Source organism: Dermacentor variabilis, chromosome 3, assembly GCF_050947875.1.
Source record: "Dermacentor variabilis isolate Ectoservices chromosome 3, ASM5094787v1, whole genome shotgun sequence".
NCBI lineage: Eukaryota > Metazoa > Arthropoda > Arachnida > Ixodida > Ixodidae > Dermacentor > Dermacentor variabilis.
In genome coordinates, this window is record NC_134570.1 from 17,802,425 (window position 1) to 17,820,574 (window position 18,150).

General features: G+C 47.0%; 1 protein-coding gene across 2 annotated transcripts in view; it reads right to left on the reverse strand.

The window, feature by feature from the left end:
- Nucleotides 1-6,617: 6,617 nt before the first annotated feature.
- The window catches only part of LOC142575213 (chromatin assembly factor 1 subunit A-A-like), a 36,011-nt gene continuing 24,478 nt past the window's right edge, over nucleotides 6,618-18,150 (reverse strand). The window contains exon 7 of one of the 2 annotated variants that reach the window (XM_075684349.1): nucleotides 6,618-7,441. In XM_075684349.1, coding sequence (XP_075540464.1) covers nucleotides 7,273-7,441 — 169 coding nt within the window. In that variant the 3' untranslated portion in view covers nucleotides 6,618-7,272. Of the gene's footprint in view, nucleotides 7,450-18,150 lie in introns of both variants that reach the window. The other variant, XM_075684350.1, reaches the window with a different exon arrangement.

The following is an 18,150-nucleotide window of genomic DNA, read 5'->3' on the forward strand; positions in this document are numbered from 1 at the left end:
GTATGTCTAAAAATGTCATGTGCTGTATGAAATAGAAAAGATCAGGAAGCATGAGGAATAGATGTAGTTCTGAAGCATTGTCAGCCTACTCTATTTACCCAATATCCATATTTGCACAAGATAGCATGATGAAGGACTCTCACAGCTGAGAACATAATACTGTAACTACAGTTGCTACAAGATGACAGTAACCATGCTTAGCTGTAGATCAATTCTGGATAGCATGATGTTACACTTCAAGAGGCCAAAAATAATGCATGCTCAGACGCAGGAGCGCTTGATCAGATGAAATCATGTTTCCATTCACGTCATGGTAGGAGCAGTGAGAAGAGCAGTAGTTCTGCAATATTGTATTACATTTCCACCTCTTTTTCTCTATTCTTGTGTTTACTCTCTTTGTAGACTTGTGCCTGCCCTAACACTTGCATATTTGTATAGCCAAATAAATGCACACAGACCTGTACTTGATTATTCAATAGTTTTTGATTTTATTTGATATTTAAGCATGTTTAGTGCATATGACTTGTAGCAAATTCCATGGAAACAAACACACACACAATAAATAATAAAATAAAAAGAGTCTGTATTATCGCCCAACACATCAAAGATGTTGGCTTTTGTATAAGTCTCAGCTTTTGGTGGTTCAGCTCACTGGACTTTGAAGAGTGATATTATACTGTGTTTCATACACAGCAGGCAATGCTACGAAGGCTAAAGACACTTCTCTCACTGCTCACATTTATGACAGAAAAATAGCGTATCACTTATGAAAGATATAGCTATGCATCATGTAATCAGGTGTAACATTAAGCCTTGTACACATGTCACAAAATATGATGTAATTATTACATGGAGGGCATCACATACTTAAACATACTTACTACTGAATTAGTAAAATGATACATTCCTGCAACTAGTGGCCATAGCACAATGCTTGTGTTAGTGACCAGAGAGAGAGAGAACTTTAACGATACCAAATGCAGAGAATTCAGCCAGAGGTGCATTCCTCTAGCCAGCTACTCTGTACTGGGGTAAGGGGAAGAGGGAAAACAAAGAGGTACATGATGGGTGATGATGATGATAGGAGGTGTAAAACATATAACAAGCAATTAGGTCTACTCAAAGCCTACAGTCCGGACCCATTCTTTTCAAAAAGTCAAGTAAGGCCTGGATGGCCTGAAAACTAGATTTAACATCTTGCCAAGGCCTAAGATAACATTCTCCGACCAGTGTTGCAGCTAGAAATTTATACTGAGGGGGGGTGGGGGGTGCATTCTGCGCCAACAACTGCCACTCTTCCCCCTTCTCTGTCTCTCTCTCTATATATATATATATGCGGAGGTTGTACACCACGCAAAGACAAACTCCTAGCACTCCCTGAACAAGAATGCGTTAACCACGAGGTTGCATGCTCTTGCGTTGCCGAAAGAAAACTTTGCTTAATTTTTTAGAAAAGTTTTTCTTTGCTGAGGCGTGCAGCCACTTTGCATAAAATTGTGTTATCATCCTTGTGCTATTTTTAAAAATGATGATATTAATAAAAACTAAAATTTCGTTTATGAATGGATGCATTTATATAATGTATGGCGATGACCCAGCCGATACATGATTGGAAAAACGAACAGCATAAAAAACGGGGCCAAACAAGAACAAAGTACATACTATCCTGCGTCTTCTTGTTTGCAGGCCAGACTTCTAGCAGCCCAGGTAACAGGGAAGATAACAGTTGCTTTCCAGCCAGATCTTATAGAGGGGCACAAGCACATTTACGTACATAAGAGAGCAGGCACTATCATGCAAGTTGCCTATCACTCACATTGTGGGCCATGCTATATTATTCTAGACTTAAAAATACAGGAACGAAGCTTTGTGCTAGAACTTCGACAGTGTCATATGATTCAAATTTCGCTTACTTTCGTTGGCCTGCTGTCCGACTTGCCTGAATAAATGTTTGGAAGTAACCAGCGATCATGGTATTGTAGTCATCAAGCAATGTATATTGTTATTTAATCACACTCGGGAACTGATGAGGCAGACTGTTCAAAGCTGGGCTGCTTCCTGTTTAGAAGCCTTTGTGGAAATTATGACATCCGTAGTTCGCAGTAAAATAAGGGCAAGGTGGTAGATTTGAGATTTGAAAGCCTTGTGGCTCCTGACACCTATCTATTCTGTCAATTGCTGAAACGTTTAGTAAGGATGGGCTCTCCGCTGCAAGCAGCATGTGTTACAACGGCGTAGGTGAGCCTCAGCTAGGCGACTGGCCACGGCCACCTGGTGTTGAGCGATCGGGCAGTGACGAGACACACTCCCTATGTCCATAAGTATCCGGCAACTTTGTTCTTGACGCCTTTTATGTGCGTTGTCCCTCCCCCACCTCCTTGTATCCATCGCCCCATTCTCCTTCTTAAAATTCTTTTCCATCAGTCACTGTGACACTCAACATTCACCGGGTTTGTTGAACGACACAGTGCCCCTAACATTCCTATATTTCTGTTTCTGCGTGGACTTCGAGGCCATCGACTTACCTGCCCTCCGACCTGTTTATTGCGGCAGTTTCTTAGCTTCCCTCGCCCAGCACCCTCGTCCTTGATATATTTTGCCGTGCGCAAATAGGCATTCTGTAGGCCCTTCTTTGTTGTCCCGTCCTTTTGCCGTTTTCATTCTTAACAGTGCGTTCAAACTAGGCTAGCAGCAAGCTCTTCTCTAGTTTATTAACGTAATGAAAGTCAGAGACAAGGGAAAGCAAACAAAGAAGAAGAAGAAAACAATGGAGTTGGGGGGTGGGGGGGTACTTATGCGTTTCCTAGACAAGCAAGTCGTAATATTTTCGGAATTCTTTTCTTCCGTGCAGCATGGCCGACAATTCGGTCAAGCACCAGAAATGAGAAACTCTTCATAGACACAAAGGCCTGGTGGGGAGCAACAATGCCCTCAAGTTTTATGCACATGCTCGTCCCATCTTTATCTGTGTGCTAGAACTTCGACAGCGTCATATGATCCAAATTTCACTTACTTTCGTTGGCCTGCTGTCCGACTTGCCTGAATAAATGTTTGGAGGTAACCTGCGATCATGGCATTGTAGCCATTACGCAATGTGGAATTTTTAGCATGGATCACCCCTCAGCTGTTACAGTTAACATGATCTGGAATGAGGCAGTGGCTGCGCCATGAGTGGGACCATAATGTTCTCAGCATGGGAGAGGGGATCGCCCTCATGAACCCCTCCCCCCCCTTCATACTGCCACCAGGCCTCGCCTTACTTTCACATTCAAGCTTTCCCTTTCATCTATGTGGCTCTTTCGGAGCCCACCTCCTGAAACTTTCTGTTCTGTGAGGAAGGGGGAGGGAGTTTGTACGAGAAGACAGATCTGTCTGTATCATATTCACTGAGAAGCCGCATTCTTTCAACGTATATTCAAGTGTTAGATGTCCAAGGCCCACGGTAGGTCGTATTCGCAATTTTTTAGAAATACCAGGAATAGAGAGACATACCCATATTTCGGATGTGACCCATGGGGATATATTAGGAAGGTCAGCAGGGGCAAAGTATGATGGTATGGCAGATTTTTGGTGTTTAATGGCTCTCGAAAAAGTGGAGTCCAGCCATATATTTGGAAGTGTTGATGAGGAGTGGCATCAGCGAGGCCACATCTGCTGCAGCAATACTTGGTGAGGTTTGCATCGTGAAAAGAGAGGTACAGGGGTGGCATGAGCTTCCTCAATTGTGCCATAAGTTGAGGTGCAACCCGGAACTCTTACACATGCTCTAAGCGTCTGGGCACGGGCACTCTTCAGCGTACACAAACATGACATGCTCATGCCTGATATAACTGGCAGGCTGTACCAAATGTAGCTGACGTGAAGAGCCTGGTACAGCCGTAGTAGCAAATGCCTCACTTCATATTGGCTGGAAAGCGAAAAATTAAACAAGCCCACTTAATTTTTTCTTTGACATTGCGACATGCTTCGACCATGGAACTCCATGGTCAATGACAACGCCAGGATATCTGTGGTGGGTCACACATAGATGACATTGCCAGTAATATTAATTGGATTCCGACACATAGGTTTCCATGTGAACGCTATCGCAGTTCACTTATCTGTTGCCCGTTGCAGCCCTTGGCACTGCAGGTACCGAAACGCTAAAGACACAGCTCACTGCAATCGTGCACGAATTTGGCGTTGGCGTGACTCCGGGCACTTATATGCACACATTATCGGCATAGGTACTGATGCGTACTGTATAAGGGATTACTTTGGGAAGTCCAATGAGGGCAACATGGAAAAGGGTCGGGCTGAGCACTGCTCCTTGCAGCACTCCGTGGACAACAATGTGTCTTCTCGTTCCACCAATATTCATAGACATGAAGACATGTGCAACCATCTAGGTAATTTGCAATCCACATGTAGAGGAAGCTGCCAATGGTCAAATTACTGAAGGCATCAAGAATTGCTCTGTGAAGTACATTGTCAAATTCACCTTTTAATTCTAAGAAAACTGCTTCTACAAGTCAGCACCTGCTTTTTTAGTGTTCATTATGGACACGAGACCAATCCCATATCAAAATCCAGTCATCTTTTCAGGATAAAGTTCATTCTTTTCCATGAACCACTCTAATCTAGTTAGCATCATCCGTTCCATCACCTTACCAACACAAGCTACTGACTGGCAAGATTACAGTTCATAAGGTGCTTTTCCTGTCAAAAGGAAGGCCACCAAATGGTTGGTTTTCTGCAGCTACAGAGCTGCACTCGACCGCCATGTGGCGTTACAGTATGACAGCAGGACTTTCTGACCTTCCACACACAGGTGACACGGAGCAGTACATCAAATACCGTCAGGTCAAGGTGCAGATGATCATCTCAAAGCAGAAAGTGCAACATCCAATTCTGGCATTGTGAAAGGAATTTCAAGATGAGCATCTTTAGGAGTTGGTGCAGCTCAATACAATGGGAGACATGTTGAAATATTTCAACTGGTCTTCGGTGGCTTACACTTCCGCCAGAGGCTGGCGAAGTGCTAGAGCATGGAAAGAATGTTGTTGAGGAAGAGCATGAAGACTTTGTACTATCTGCCAGATCCTAGAGAGTGGCTTTCGAGGATCCAGTGATGAATAGAAAGTGCTTTCACATTATTGAAGGTGACACCATATTTTTTGTTGAGCTTGCTGACATAAGACAAGGTCTAATCAAGATTTAGTTATACACTTTCTTTCGACTCGACAACAGATTATGCGGAACCATTCATGCTGGAAGTACAAAAGTGTACAAATCATGTGCAATTTGACAAACTTACACTCACAAACTGTGGTTGTAATGTGTGAAGTAACTTTTGCTGAGACATTGTTAATAGCACTAACAAGACTAACAGAAAAAAGTTGGGACAGGACAGAGCGCTCTGTCGTGTCCCAATTTTTTTTTTCCGTTAGTCGTGTTAGTGCTAGTAGCTATGTCTCAGCAAATGCATCAACACCAACTAGCCCAACTTTCTGCATTAATTACTGTGAAGTAGCTGTCCCAAAGAAAGCATTGCAGATCTAAAATAACTGCAAAACGTGTAAAGTGATACTTTTATGACTATACTAATTAAATAGCTTCCCTTAAGTTACCAGCAAAGTATAAAGCTGTCTAAGTATAGAGGGGTGGAGGCAAAAAATTGTTGCATTATGTATGAAGCATCATTTAAATTTTAGCATGAGACAGTTTCTCAACCTGGCAATCAACTACACACACGGGCACATGAGACTTGCTTAGTTGCAAAAACATAGTACTGCACGTAACTAAGCTGCACAGTCAGATGTTACATCTTTAATTTAGCAGGCGGAAACTCTGATGCTTGATGTACCGCATTTGCTCGAACATAGGTCGAACACGAATACAGATCGATCCCTGCATATTAAACTCGCTAAGTAATAAAGAATTATCACTCGAAACTAGGTCGACCCATATATTTTTAGAAAAATGAAATACTTGGAGCATGACGCACCTATTTACCGTAAGCTCAGCTACTAAGTCTCGCTAGTTAGAAACTGCCAGAGAAGTCAGCCTCATCAGATGCTTCGCCAGTGTCCTTGGCACCGCAAACAATGTCGTCCTCTGTGCGATCGAGTGCATTCGGCATGCAGCACTTCCTAAAGCCAGTCTGGTTAATCTCCAGACTGCTGTTAGGGTGGGTGAAACATATAAACTCTGTTAGGTTGGTACTTTAGTAGTTTTTATCAGAAGTATAGGATGAGAATCTTTGGTCACAAATATAAGGTGATAGCTCACTTTGGGTAACATTTCTGGAGAGAGAAAGAGAGAGAGAAGTCGGCATATATTCGAATAAATATTCTGCTGCTGGTTGTCGCACCCCACACTGCCGGACAAGCAGTGCAATGATTAGCAAAGTAGTAACACGATGAAGTGTCGTAAGGTGATGTGAATAGAAAGAATGCAAATGATGTGGTGCATGTTACAGTGCTTTGACCTAACCTTGGAGACCCAGAGCTGAGAGAAAAGACGTGTTTCAACCCCGCTTATAAGCAGTATTTTTTAACATTTTGGGAGAATATTTTCCAAGATTTCTTGATGCATGCACTACAATTTGCAAGGTAGTGAGTTGGTCTAAGCAAATCTGCAGCAAGAAAAATCTGTTTATTTAAGACGCAAGAATTCTACAGCAATACTTTGAAAAGTACGAAGGAACTGTGCCACGGTGAAAACAAGCCTGCAACAATCTATGCTGTGCTACATCATTCACCAGATGGCCCACCAGAAATTGGGGAAAGTTAGATAAAGACATATCTTGAGTGTCTTGTGCGTTCTAGGTCAAATTGGAGTACAAGTCAGCAGATCGTTGTTTGTACTGGGATGGACTAACTAGCACCAACTATTGCAGTTAAAGCACAGCTGAAAAGACGGTAGTGATACAAGCACTCGGCAGAACTACTGTTTGGTTTAGTGAAAGGAGTGCTTACCCGGTTGCGCAATTTCACCTGCAGAGCTGAACACACACAGAGAAGCCATCTCTGAGGCTACTAGACCTGTTCTAATAGGAGGTTTGTGCGTCAATTGCTAAAAGAGCAATGAACAAATTTTGGAACACGATGATGGCAAGAACTAGCACGCTTGACACAGTTTCCTGCTAAGTGGTGTATTTTCCTGCAAAAGAGTAGACGGTGCCACAATAGCTGGTTTGCTGGCTGCCAAGGGCACAAATTTTCCCTTCTGCAGCAAAAAAGTGTGCACCATACAACTGCAGACCTGCTTTGAAGTCTACTGCATGGTAGTCTAGGGAAAGTCTATGGGCCTGTCTTGCACGGAGTTCCCAAATCTGCAAGCACTTGTGCAAAAACCACACTTTACGGTTGTGCAGCAACTGAGCCACATCTTCACTGCTGTGACTCGACCGGGGTGGTGTGACTTCCAGTCTCTCGGCTCCAAAGACGGTCCAGGGGACCTGCGGGCCTGCAGGGTTGACCATCACTAAGATGTATACTTGCATCACATCACTAAGCCGCACGCAATGTGCACAAAAGCCTAATTTACTTATTTGTTTGAACAAGGGGCATGCAAATATTCAAAAATGTCAAATAATATAGAATATTATATTTTTAATATTCGTATTCGATTAAAAAACTAGGTATTTGAAAATTTCTGGATATTTGGTTGGCTACGTATATTGCTGGCTGTATGGAAGCAAACACGGTTATTAGCATTTTCTTCTATCTAATCAAACAATATGTGTCTGATTTTGTGCTGAATTTTGTGATAATGTCATGGCGCTGGGCGAAATTTCACCTGCAAAACGTGCTCAGCTAAGAACGTCTAAGGTTTGCGTGAAAGCCAGCTTCTCAGTAGCAAGGGGCATGGGTTTGCTGTAGAGGGGTGTGTGAATAGTGATTTTTGAGACGGGATCGAATACTTTTCGAATAGCTTTCGAATAATGAACAGCCGTTATCACAACTAATATAAAACAATGTTCACATCCCAGTATTCTTAATATTAGCAAGTTTCTGTCATTACATAGTACGCTAGGGTGAGTTGTTTAATAAAAGCACAAATGAAACTTAGGAGCAAACAACTAGTTTTTTCGCATGCACAAGGCTCTTCAGAGTGTGCGAATGATCGCTGTACAACCTCTACAGTATGGCTACCTAAGAGGCGTAGCCTGCTCCACTACGCAAGTTCTGATGTTTTATGTCTATACTATGCCCATGGGTGTGAAAATTTACCGCACTTTTGCTCCAATTTTACGTTCATTTGGGCCCAGTTAATGTTGTGAAATATTTGAAAAGCTGGATCCTACGCACTGTGGGAATTGATGTAAGCGAAGCTTTCTGTGCTGTTTGCATTGACTGACGATAATTAGCAGTGATGTTGATGTTAAATGATACCTTGCGTGTACCACTGCTCTTTGTCTGCGTAGTACACAAAACATAAAGGGAGAAGTGTTTGCTTGAGGCATTGTTGTGCACCATATTAAACTCTGAGAGGGCTGAGCATTGTCACTGCCTCACATGGAACATAGCATCTTGGCAGAAGCACTAAACTTGAATTGGATTATGGGGATCTACGTGCCAAAATCACAATTGGATTATGAGGCAGGGCGTAGTGGCACACTCCAGATTAATTTTGGCACCGTGGTGTTCTTTAATGTGTCTCTAAATCAAAGTGTGTGAGCATTTTTTATTTCGCCCCGATTGAAATATGGCTGTCTCTGTCAAATCCGCGATCTCGAGCAATGCCATAGCTGCAAAGCTCTTGCGGCAGGCAGAGAAGTGTTGATCTGATGTGCGACTGCTTCCGTTGTGTCGCCTAGACCCTGCGGTGCACTTTAATGAATGCGACTCTGCTTTTGCATGCCCTGCGTAAGTTGCCCACTAGACATATTTGCATGGTTATATTTTTCAGAAATAGCAGAAACGCACCGTACCTTGAACTTAAGTATATCCAGCATTTCCTTGCCTTCTTACGTCACATTTTCCCTATACCCCCTCCTTGTATTTGTATGGGAACTCTGAGCGTAGAGTGGCAAGGCTGTTATTCACGTGTTTCACGACTGCATCGGTTCTACCTGTTCTCTGCCTCCTCCCGCCCTCCTCTCTTCCATTCTATCTAGCTTCCCTCTGGACTTGCATGTTGCTAGAAAGGTAAGCGCTTGCAAGGGGTCACAGATAATTACAGCCTTCAACACACTAATGTGGCGATGAGCCAGTAGCTCCAGAGAGCATTGCGCACATTCGATGCGGTGCAGTCCAAATGAGTTCCTCGCGCTTATTTTCTTCTCTGCCACACTCCTTCCCTGTATATACACGCTCTGAACCCCCCCCCCCCCCCGACGCAGTTTGCCGGATAGCAGCAGCAGCAGCAACAGTGGGAAAATAGAAGAAAAGGCAAACAAAGCTTCGCTTTAACATAATCGCATTTATGAATAGTGACTATTCGATTCGTTATTCGAAAGTTTAGAATATTTGCACACCCTTCTTTTGCTGACAGCAGGGGTGCATGCCACCCCCAATCCTGAGCTTATTGCTTCATAGCAAATGCGATGAGTGGCAGCTGGCACAGAGGCACAAGGCCTCTGAGTTTAAGGGTGTTCGACATTGTATAGTAAGGCACAGGTTGGCAAGAACAAACAACTAGAGGGAATTACTTAATTGTCAATGTTAACATTAGTCTTATACACAATCTTTTAATATAACGGCTTACTAGCCTAATTTCTTGCTATTGACAATGTAATTGCGATGTTTCAACATGTTAAACTAACCAAACATGCTAATAAATGCATCAGTATATCATTATTCAATATTAGAAGCTAGGTACTCATATTTAATTTGTATGCAAAAATTTTATAGAACACCCACAGTTTAACATATTGCAGCTGTACAGGCTTATTTCAAGTGTGAGGTGTACAAAATACAGTGCAAAATCAGTGGGTCACAACACATGAAAGCCCACCGTGGTGGTCCACTGGCTATGGTATTGTGCTGCTAAGTGCAAGGTTGCAGATTTGATCCCAGTTGCAGCGGCCACATTCAGATGGGAGCAGAATCCAACAATGCCCATGTACCACACATTGGGTACCTGTTTAAGAACCCCAGGGGGTCAAAATTAATCTGGAACATTCCACTACGGCATCCCTCATGATCTGCCGTGCAGTTTTGGGACGTTAAACCCCATAATATTTAACAATATATGAAAGAAATTCAACAGGCAGTAAATATTTTACATGACTGAATAAAACATTTCAGCATTCTATGGTGTGGACAAATTAACTGTACTTGAACATCTCAGTGCATTGATAGAAAGGATATACAATGGAACCTCGTTGATATGGTTATGTACGATTTCTTGGCGCCAACGCTCACGATCGAGGACACAAGAAATGATCCAATACAGTAACGCTCATACGTTACCGGTTCATATTGACACGTGTACTTGTTTGTCTTTATCGGGCGACACGTTTCACCACCTAACAAATGTTATCGCACAGCACTGGACGCGCCTGCATGTGTCAGAAGTTTCTGGAATGTTATCGATGCTTCCATCCGCTGTCTGTGACCGAACCTTGTGTAATCTGATTGCATGTATGCGCGACGCGAATAATGTAGAAGACACGCGGGTCCCAGCGATTACTCTGGAACATTCGACGACTGATGTATAAAAGCTGGCGCGCTTGACCCGCTGATAAGATTTTCGCCGATCGCCAACTGTGTCCGCTGCTGTCGCTGTTCTTTGAGTGTAGCCTGTTCTTGAGGGCCACAAGCTTGCCAAATAAAACGCTAGTTTCGTCTTTCCCAGTTTGGCTGCTTTCTTCACCGTCACTACCACGTGACATCTGGTGGAGGTGCTTGTGCGTTCATGTACCGAACGCCCCCGCAAAGCTGCGATCCAAGCCCAAAGCCCGAGGACAAAACCAACATCGCCCAAGACCAGCGTGCTAGCCACCCACGCTGGTCTTGTCTTCTACCTGAGACGACAAAGAAGATCGTGGCCAAGACAACCCCAATGGCTGCCCCAGCGTCCCCCATTAGTCTGCAAAAACCTTGGGACCCACCGATCTTCCATGGAGCAGCGACTGAAGACCCGGAATCCTGGCTGGAAACCTACGAACGAATCAGGACTTTCAACAACAGGGACTCCGACGACAAGCTGCGACACGTATACTTCCCCTTAGAAGATGCCGCCAGAACTTGGTTTGAGGACTAAGAGTCGACCATGACAACATGGGACCTGTTCTGTAGTGGCTTCCTGCGCACCTTTACGAGTGTCGTGTGCCAGGAAAGGGCCTAAGCTATGCTGGACGCCCGAGTGCAGCTACCTAACGAGAACAGTGCCATCTTTACGGAAGAAATGAGATATCTGTTCCGCCACGCCGACCCGGATATGCCCGAAGAGAAGAAAGTCCGCCTACTCATGCGTGGTGTGAAGGAAGAACTTTTTGGCGCAATGCTTTGAAACCCACTGAAGACCATAGAAGAGTTCCTTTGCGAGGCCACCAGCATCGAGAAGACACTCGAAATGCGGAACCAGCAATTCAACTGCCACACGAACTCTACCAACTACGCAGGAATTCAATCACTGGCCCTCGACGATTTGTGCGAGACCATCACGGCCATTTTACGCGAAGAACTGCGCAAGGTCTTGCCTTCGTCGCAGCCTTAAGTGGCCTCGATCGCCAACGTCGTGAAATAAGAGGTGCAGCGATCGCTTGGAGTTCCCGAGGTGCAACCACAATTACCACAGCCCCAGCCAGAAGGGATGACATACGCCACCGTCGCATGCCGTCAAGGTCCCCCTCCGCGACTGTGCCAGGGCCCTGTTGTGCCGCAATTCTGTCGTCCGCAGCCACCGCCGCCAGTATGCCCACCCGTCGCCCAACGCACCTACGCGAGGAAGACGGACATTTGGCGAGCCCCCGACCACCGCCAGCTCTGCTATCAGTGCGGATAAGCCGGCCATGGTGCACCACCGATGCCCATACCGGGAGATGGGACTGCGAGGTTTCGCCGTTAACGCACCGTGACCACAGCTTGGCGAAGGACCTTGCGATATCGCCGACTACCTCGCCACCACTCAGTGGAGCCCTTGACGACCGTCCCGTTCACCGTCACCAGGCCGCTACCTGTCACTGCAGCGCCGACCTAAACACTGGCCCAGCCTGGGGCCGGTCTGCGAGCCCATATCCGGAAAACTAAAAGCAGCAACCAATGGAGGTGCGGTTGCTGTTCGTCAACTGACGAAGATCCTCCGCCGCTGACGAAGACGCCGAAGAAACGACCTCGACGACATAACGACACGCCGCCGTCCTGACAAAATCTGGAAGTAAAGAATATGCCGACGAAGGACGACACCATGCACCAGCCACAGGCCAACGCAACACAGCCGAGATCCGACGCCAGGACCTAACTGTAACGCAAGACAAAGAACCACCGACCTCGACGTGCTTCTTGACGGCCACGCAGTCACCGCCTTAATAGACACAAGAGCTGATTACTCTGTCATGAGTGGACCCATCGCCGCCCAGTTGAAGAAAGTTAAGACTGCATGGGAAGGCCCTCAAATTCAGACCGCTGGAGGACACCTCATCACACCGACTGGGATCTGCACGGCAAGAGTTACCGTTCATGACCGGACTTACCCTGCCACCTTCGTTATCCTCCAACAGTGTTCACGAGACGTCATTCTCGGCATGGACTTCCTGAACCAACACGACGTAATCATCGACCTGAAGTCGAAGTCGATAACGCTGTCGGAAGATCGAGCGATATCGCCGGAGAGCTCTCGTAGTCACCATGCCTTAAGCGTGCTTGAAAGTCAAGTCAGCATCCTGCCCTGCTCCAGCATTGTCATTTCCGTCGGCACCAAAACACCTACCGACATAGAAGGCGTCATCCAGGGTGACCAAGGTCTACTGCTAGACTGTGAAATTTGTGTTGCAAGAGGGATCGCTCGACTGCACGGAGGAAAAACGGCAGTGTTGCTGACAAACTTCAGCCAGGAGTTCAAACACATCAACAAGGGCACGACGATCGCATACATTGAGGAAATTCTGGAAACCAGAAATGGGTTCGTCCTCTCGAATTCTGCTGCATCTACCCCGACGACCATAGTTCCCGAGCCAGACTAGGACATAAATCCAAGTCTCCCCATGATTAAGCAGCGACAGCTCAGAAGTCTGCTCCGACGATACAAAGGCTGTTTTTCGACGTCATCGAGGATTCGACTAACACCAGTCGCAAAGCATCGCACAATCACCGAAGAGTGCGCTCGACCACTCCAACAGAGCCCTTACCGAGTTTCGACGCGAGAACGTGACACTGTTAGGCAAGAGTCGACGAAATGCTGCACCGACATCATTCAGCCGTCGAAAAGCCCATGGGCATCTCCTGTAGTCTTGGTGAAGAAAAAGGACAGAGCCCTACGTTTCTGCGTCGATTATCGTCGACTAAACATGATCCCGAAGAAGGACGTATACCCCCTCCCACGGATAGAAAACGCATTGGATTGGCTCTGCAACGCTAAATACTTCTCATCCATGAACCTCAAGTCTGGCTACTGGCAAATAGAAGTCGACGAAAGAGATTGCGAAAAGACTGCCTTCATCACGCCAGACGGCCTCTACGAGTTCAAGGTCATGCCATTCGGACTGTGCTCGGCGCCTGCAACGCTCCAGCGCGTCATGGACATGGTGTTAGCAGGATTAAAGTGGCAGACCTGTCTTGTTTACTTGGATGACGTCGTCGTCTTCGCTGGAAATTTCGACGATCACCTTAGGCGGCTAGCGACAGTACTAGAGGCCATCAAGTCATCAGGGCTCACTCTGAAGACAAAAAAGTGCCGCTTCGCTTACGATGAGGTTCTGTTACTAGGCCAAGTCATCAGCAAGTCTGGAGTCCGGCCCGACCCGCAGAAGACTACAAAGTCTCCACAGCCCATCGCAAAGTTCCCACAGCCTATCGACAAGGCAGTGCGTCGATTCCTTGGCATGTAGGCCTACTACAGCTGCTTTGTCAAGGACTTTTCACGCATCACTGAGCCGCTGACACATCTAACTACATGTATGTCGAGTTCAAGTGGGAAACACCGCAGGCCGACGCATTTGAAGAACTCAAACGACGCATACAGTCGCCCCCAGTAATTGCGCTCTTCGACGAGGACGCTGTTGCAAATGGGTCGCAAGCCTCAAGGGTAGCATTGGCCTGGCGGCCTGGGGCACAGCTGGAAGCATCCGAAGGTCCTGGCAAAGCATGAGTCGACTGCTAACAGAACAACTTGTTTATTCTAGCATCGCAAAAGAGCAGCCGGTCAGGTCGACCGAAGCGGAGAAACGGGAGACCACGTTACTCGATTGAAGAAATCGAAGCTTCTCTCTTAGCGTCCAGGGGCAGCTGCTTTTATACTCTCGGAGTCGAGGGCAAGAAGGAACGCCTCGATAGAGGCGCACGTGACGGCGGCGCACGGACACGTTGTGACAAGAAGTGACGTATCCGCCGGGCCGGCGCCGGTCAGACCTCCTCGCTTCACAGTTGGGGAGCTCCTCTCCCCAGCTGCCGCGCTTTGAAAAGCGTGGGCACCAACATGCACACACACACACACACACACACACACACACACACACACACACACACACACACACACACACACACACACACACACACACACACGAAGACACATGGCATTGAAACATGCCTGGACGCGCTTGGTAGGAGGCGTTGGGGCAGCGCTGAACTGGCCAAAATGTCTGCCGCTGTGAACAAAACCCCGGCGTCCGTTGCATCCGCGCCGGCTATACCACACGTCGGAGGCGAAACGTAACAACGCCGATACCGAAATCCACACTGACGCCTCGGTGCTGTCCTAGTCCAGAGAAAAGACGGACTTGAACGTGTGATCGCTTACGTTAGCCGGTCGTTTTAAAAAGCGGAAGGCAATTCTACAACCGAAAAGGAATGCCTCGCCATCGTTTGGGCTACAGCGAAATTTCGCCCTTACCTTTATGGCAGGCCATTCAAAGTCGTCAGCGACCATCACGCCTTGTGTTGGCTAGCGAATTTAAAGGACGCTTCAGGACAGCTGGCGTGGTGGAGCCTAAGACTGCAAGAATATGATATCACTATAATCTACAAGTCCGGACGAAAACACTCTGATGGCGATTGCCTATCACGCGCCCCCATTGACTCGCCTCCGCAAGATAATGAGGATGACAATGCCTTCATTGGCATATTAAGCGCGGAAGACTTTGCTGAACAGCAACGAGCAGACCAGGAGATGAAAAACCTCGTTGAGTATTTGGAAGGGCACATCGACGTCCCTAGGGCATTTAAGCAAGGATTGTCTTCGTTTGTGGTTCAAAACAACCTACTTGTAAGGAAGAACTTCTCACCAGTCCGCGCCAACTAACTTCTTGTTGTTCCCTCAGGGCTGCGTCCAGAAGTATTGCACGCCCTACATGACGATCCGACCGCTGGACACCTCGGATTCTCCCGGACACTATCGATGATACAGGAAAGGTATTATTGGCAGCGCCTAACTGCCAACGTCGCCCGTTATGTAAGAACATGCCGAGACTGTCAGCGACGCAAGACACCGCCGACAAGGCCAGCGGGATTACTACAGCCAATCGAGCCTCCTTGCTGACCATTTCAGCAGATTGGGATGAACTTGTTGGGACCCTTTCTGACGTCAACAAATGGAAAGAAGTGGATCGTCATGGCGACGGACTACCTCACCTGCTTCGCTGAAACGAAAGCACTGCCGAAAGGTAGTGCAGCCGAAGTGGCGACATTCTTTGTCGAGAACATCTTGCTGCGACATGGCGCCCCAGGAGTCCTCGTCACCGACAGAGGAACAGCCTTTACAGCGGAGCTCACCCAAGCCATACTGCAGTACAGCCATACAAGCCACAGGAGGACAACTTCCTATCACCCAGAGACGAATTGTCTTACGGAGCACCTGAATAACACCCTCACCGGTATGCTAGCAATGTACGTCGATGTCGAACACAACACCTGGGATGCCGTCCTGCTGTACGTAACATTTGCTTACAACATGGCAGCGCAACAAACAACACAGATGACGTCGTTTAAGCTGGTTTACGGCAGGAACCCGATGACGACGCTCAACGCCAGGCTGCCGCACGTCACTGACGAAGAGAATCTTGACATCGCTACCTATCTTCAGCGCGACGAAGAAGCCCGACAGCTCGCCCGCCTACGGATCAAGAGCTGGCAGCGTACCGACAGCCGACACTACAACCTCTGACGATGCTTCGTCGAGTACCAGCCTGGCGACCGTGTTTGGGTTTGGACCCCGATATGCCGACGAGGACTGAGTGAGAAACTATTACGGCGCTATTTCGGACCCTACAAGGTCGTTCAACGTATCAGCGCACTGGACTATGAGGTCGTGCCAGATGGCATTTCACATTCACAGCGGTGCCGCACAGGATCTGAAGTGGTCCACGTGGTGCGTCTTAAACCCTATTACGGGCGCTGACGAACTTCCTTATTTTGTTGCTTTCTTTGTTACAGGTGTTTTTCTTTATTACTTTTGTTTGTTTGCAGCATCGGGTCGATGCTTTTTAAGAGGGGAGTATTGACACGTGTACTTGTTTGTCTTTATCGGGCGACACGTTTCACCGCCTAACAATTGTTATTGCACAGCGCAGGACGCGCCTGCATGTATCGGAAGTTTCTGGAATGTTATCGATGCTTCCATCCGCTGTCTGTGACCAAACCTTGTGTAATCTGATTGCATGTGTGCGCGGCGCGAATAATGCAGAACTTTGTGGAAGGCACGCGGGTCCCAGCGATTACTCTGGAACATTCGACGACTGATGTATAAAAGCCGACGCGCTTGACCCGCTGATCAGATTTTGGATGATCGCCGACTGTGTTCGCCACTGTCGCCGTTCTTTGAGAGTAGCCTTTCTTGAGGGCCAGAAGTTTGCCCAATAAAACGCTAGTTTCGTCGTTCCCAGTTTGGCTGCTTTCTTCACCGTCACTACCACGTGGCAATATGTTCCCGGAAAACATGATCTTTTGGCATGAACATTCAGTACATCACCAAACTGTGATCGTATGATACGTTTTGCTGCTGCTAGATCCAATGTAAACAAGAAAATGTGTGATTGAGAACAGCAGCTGCCCGCCTTGGCAGCTTCATCGCAATAGGCACGGGGCGCAGAATGAGTTTGGACCGATGGCACTTTCATGCGGTGGCGCCGCATATGTAATGGCATGTGACGGCCGAGGCGGGGGCAGCAGCTGCCGCCGCTGGCTACGTTGGTTGAATGTGTTCCGTCATTTCTTCTGATTTGCATTTTCTGATTTCTTCTGATTACCATTCTGCATTGCATTTTATTGTGCTAGCAATTATATGGACACTCCAAGCGCATTTCTGCCGTTGGCGTCGTCGTGAGGTTCCGTATAAAGTCCAAGGGCAATAGGTAACTTTCACCACGCGCCCTAAACTGTATGTGCGAGTGAAAGTGTGCAAAGGGAGGAAGGGGGGGGGGCAGCGTTCTACTCTGTACTACTCTGGCTGCAACTACGCATGCGGCGGCGGTGCGTGGTAGCATGGCCGTATCTTGAGAGCGATTTGTGTTGGGGGCAGAGTCTAGGTGTGTCCACGGCTTATAGCTTTGTGCGTGCTGTGTTCTCCGCGCTCACTTAGATCGTTGCTGCTGCCGCGTTTCCTCCCGCCAGCGTTTTGACAGCCAGTTTCTGCGGTGATAGAGTGAGATTGTGTTTGTTTGCTTGTGAGTGCGTGATACCATAACTGCTAATTTAGTTAGTGTGCCTATGTTTACCAGTTAATATGGCCGATAAAACTACTATCCTTACTTCGTATAGCTGTCCACTAATTTGCTATCATTATCGATGCTTCACCTCTAGTGTGGAACTGCAACTTTTTTGGGTGCATGAACAGTTACTGAAACATTACTGAAGCTGGTAGGGCCATTCGGTTCAATCGGTTTTCATTGCGGCATTATCAAATGCTATGGCAGGAAGCCTGGGTAAGCGCAGTGTCTAAGCAACGCTAGCTACATACAGTGCTCAACAAATGAAATGCGATACTCGGTGCGCATCGCCGCCGGTGCTTTTTGCACCGACTGTGAAGGAATCTTGGCGTTTTACGTGCCAAAACCATGATTTGATTTTG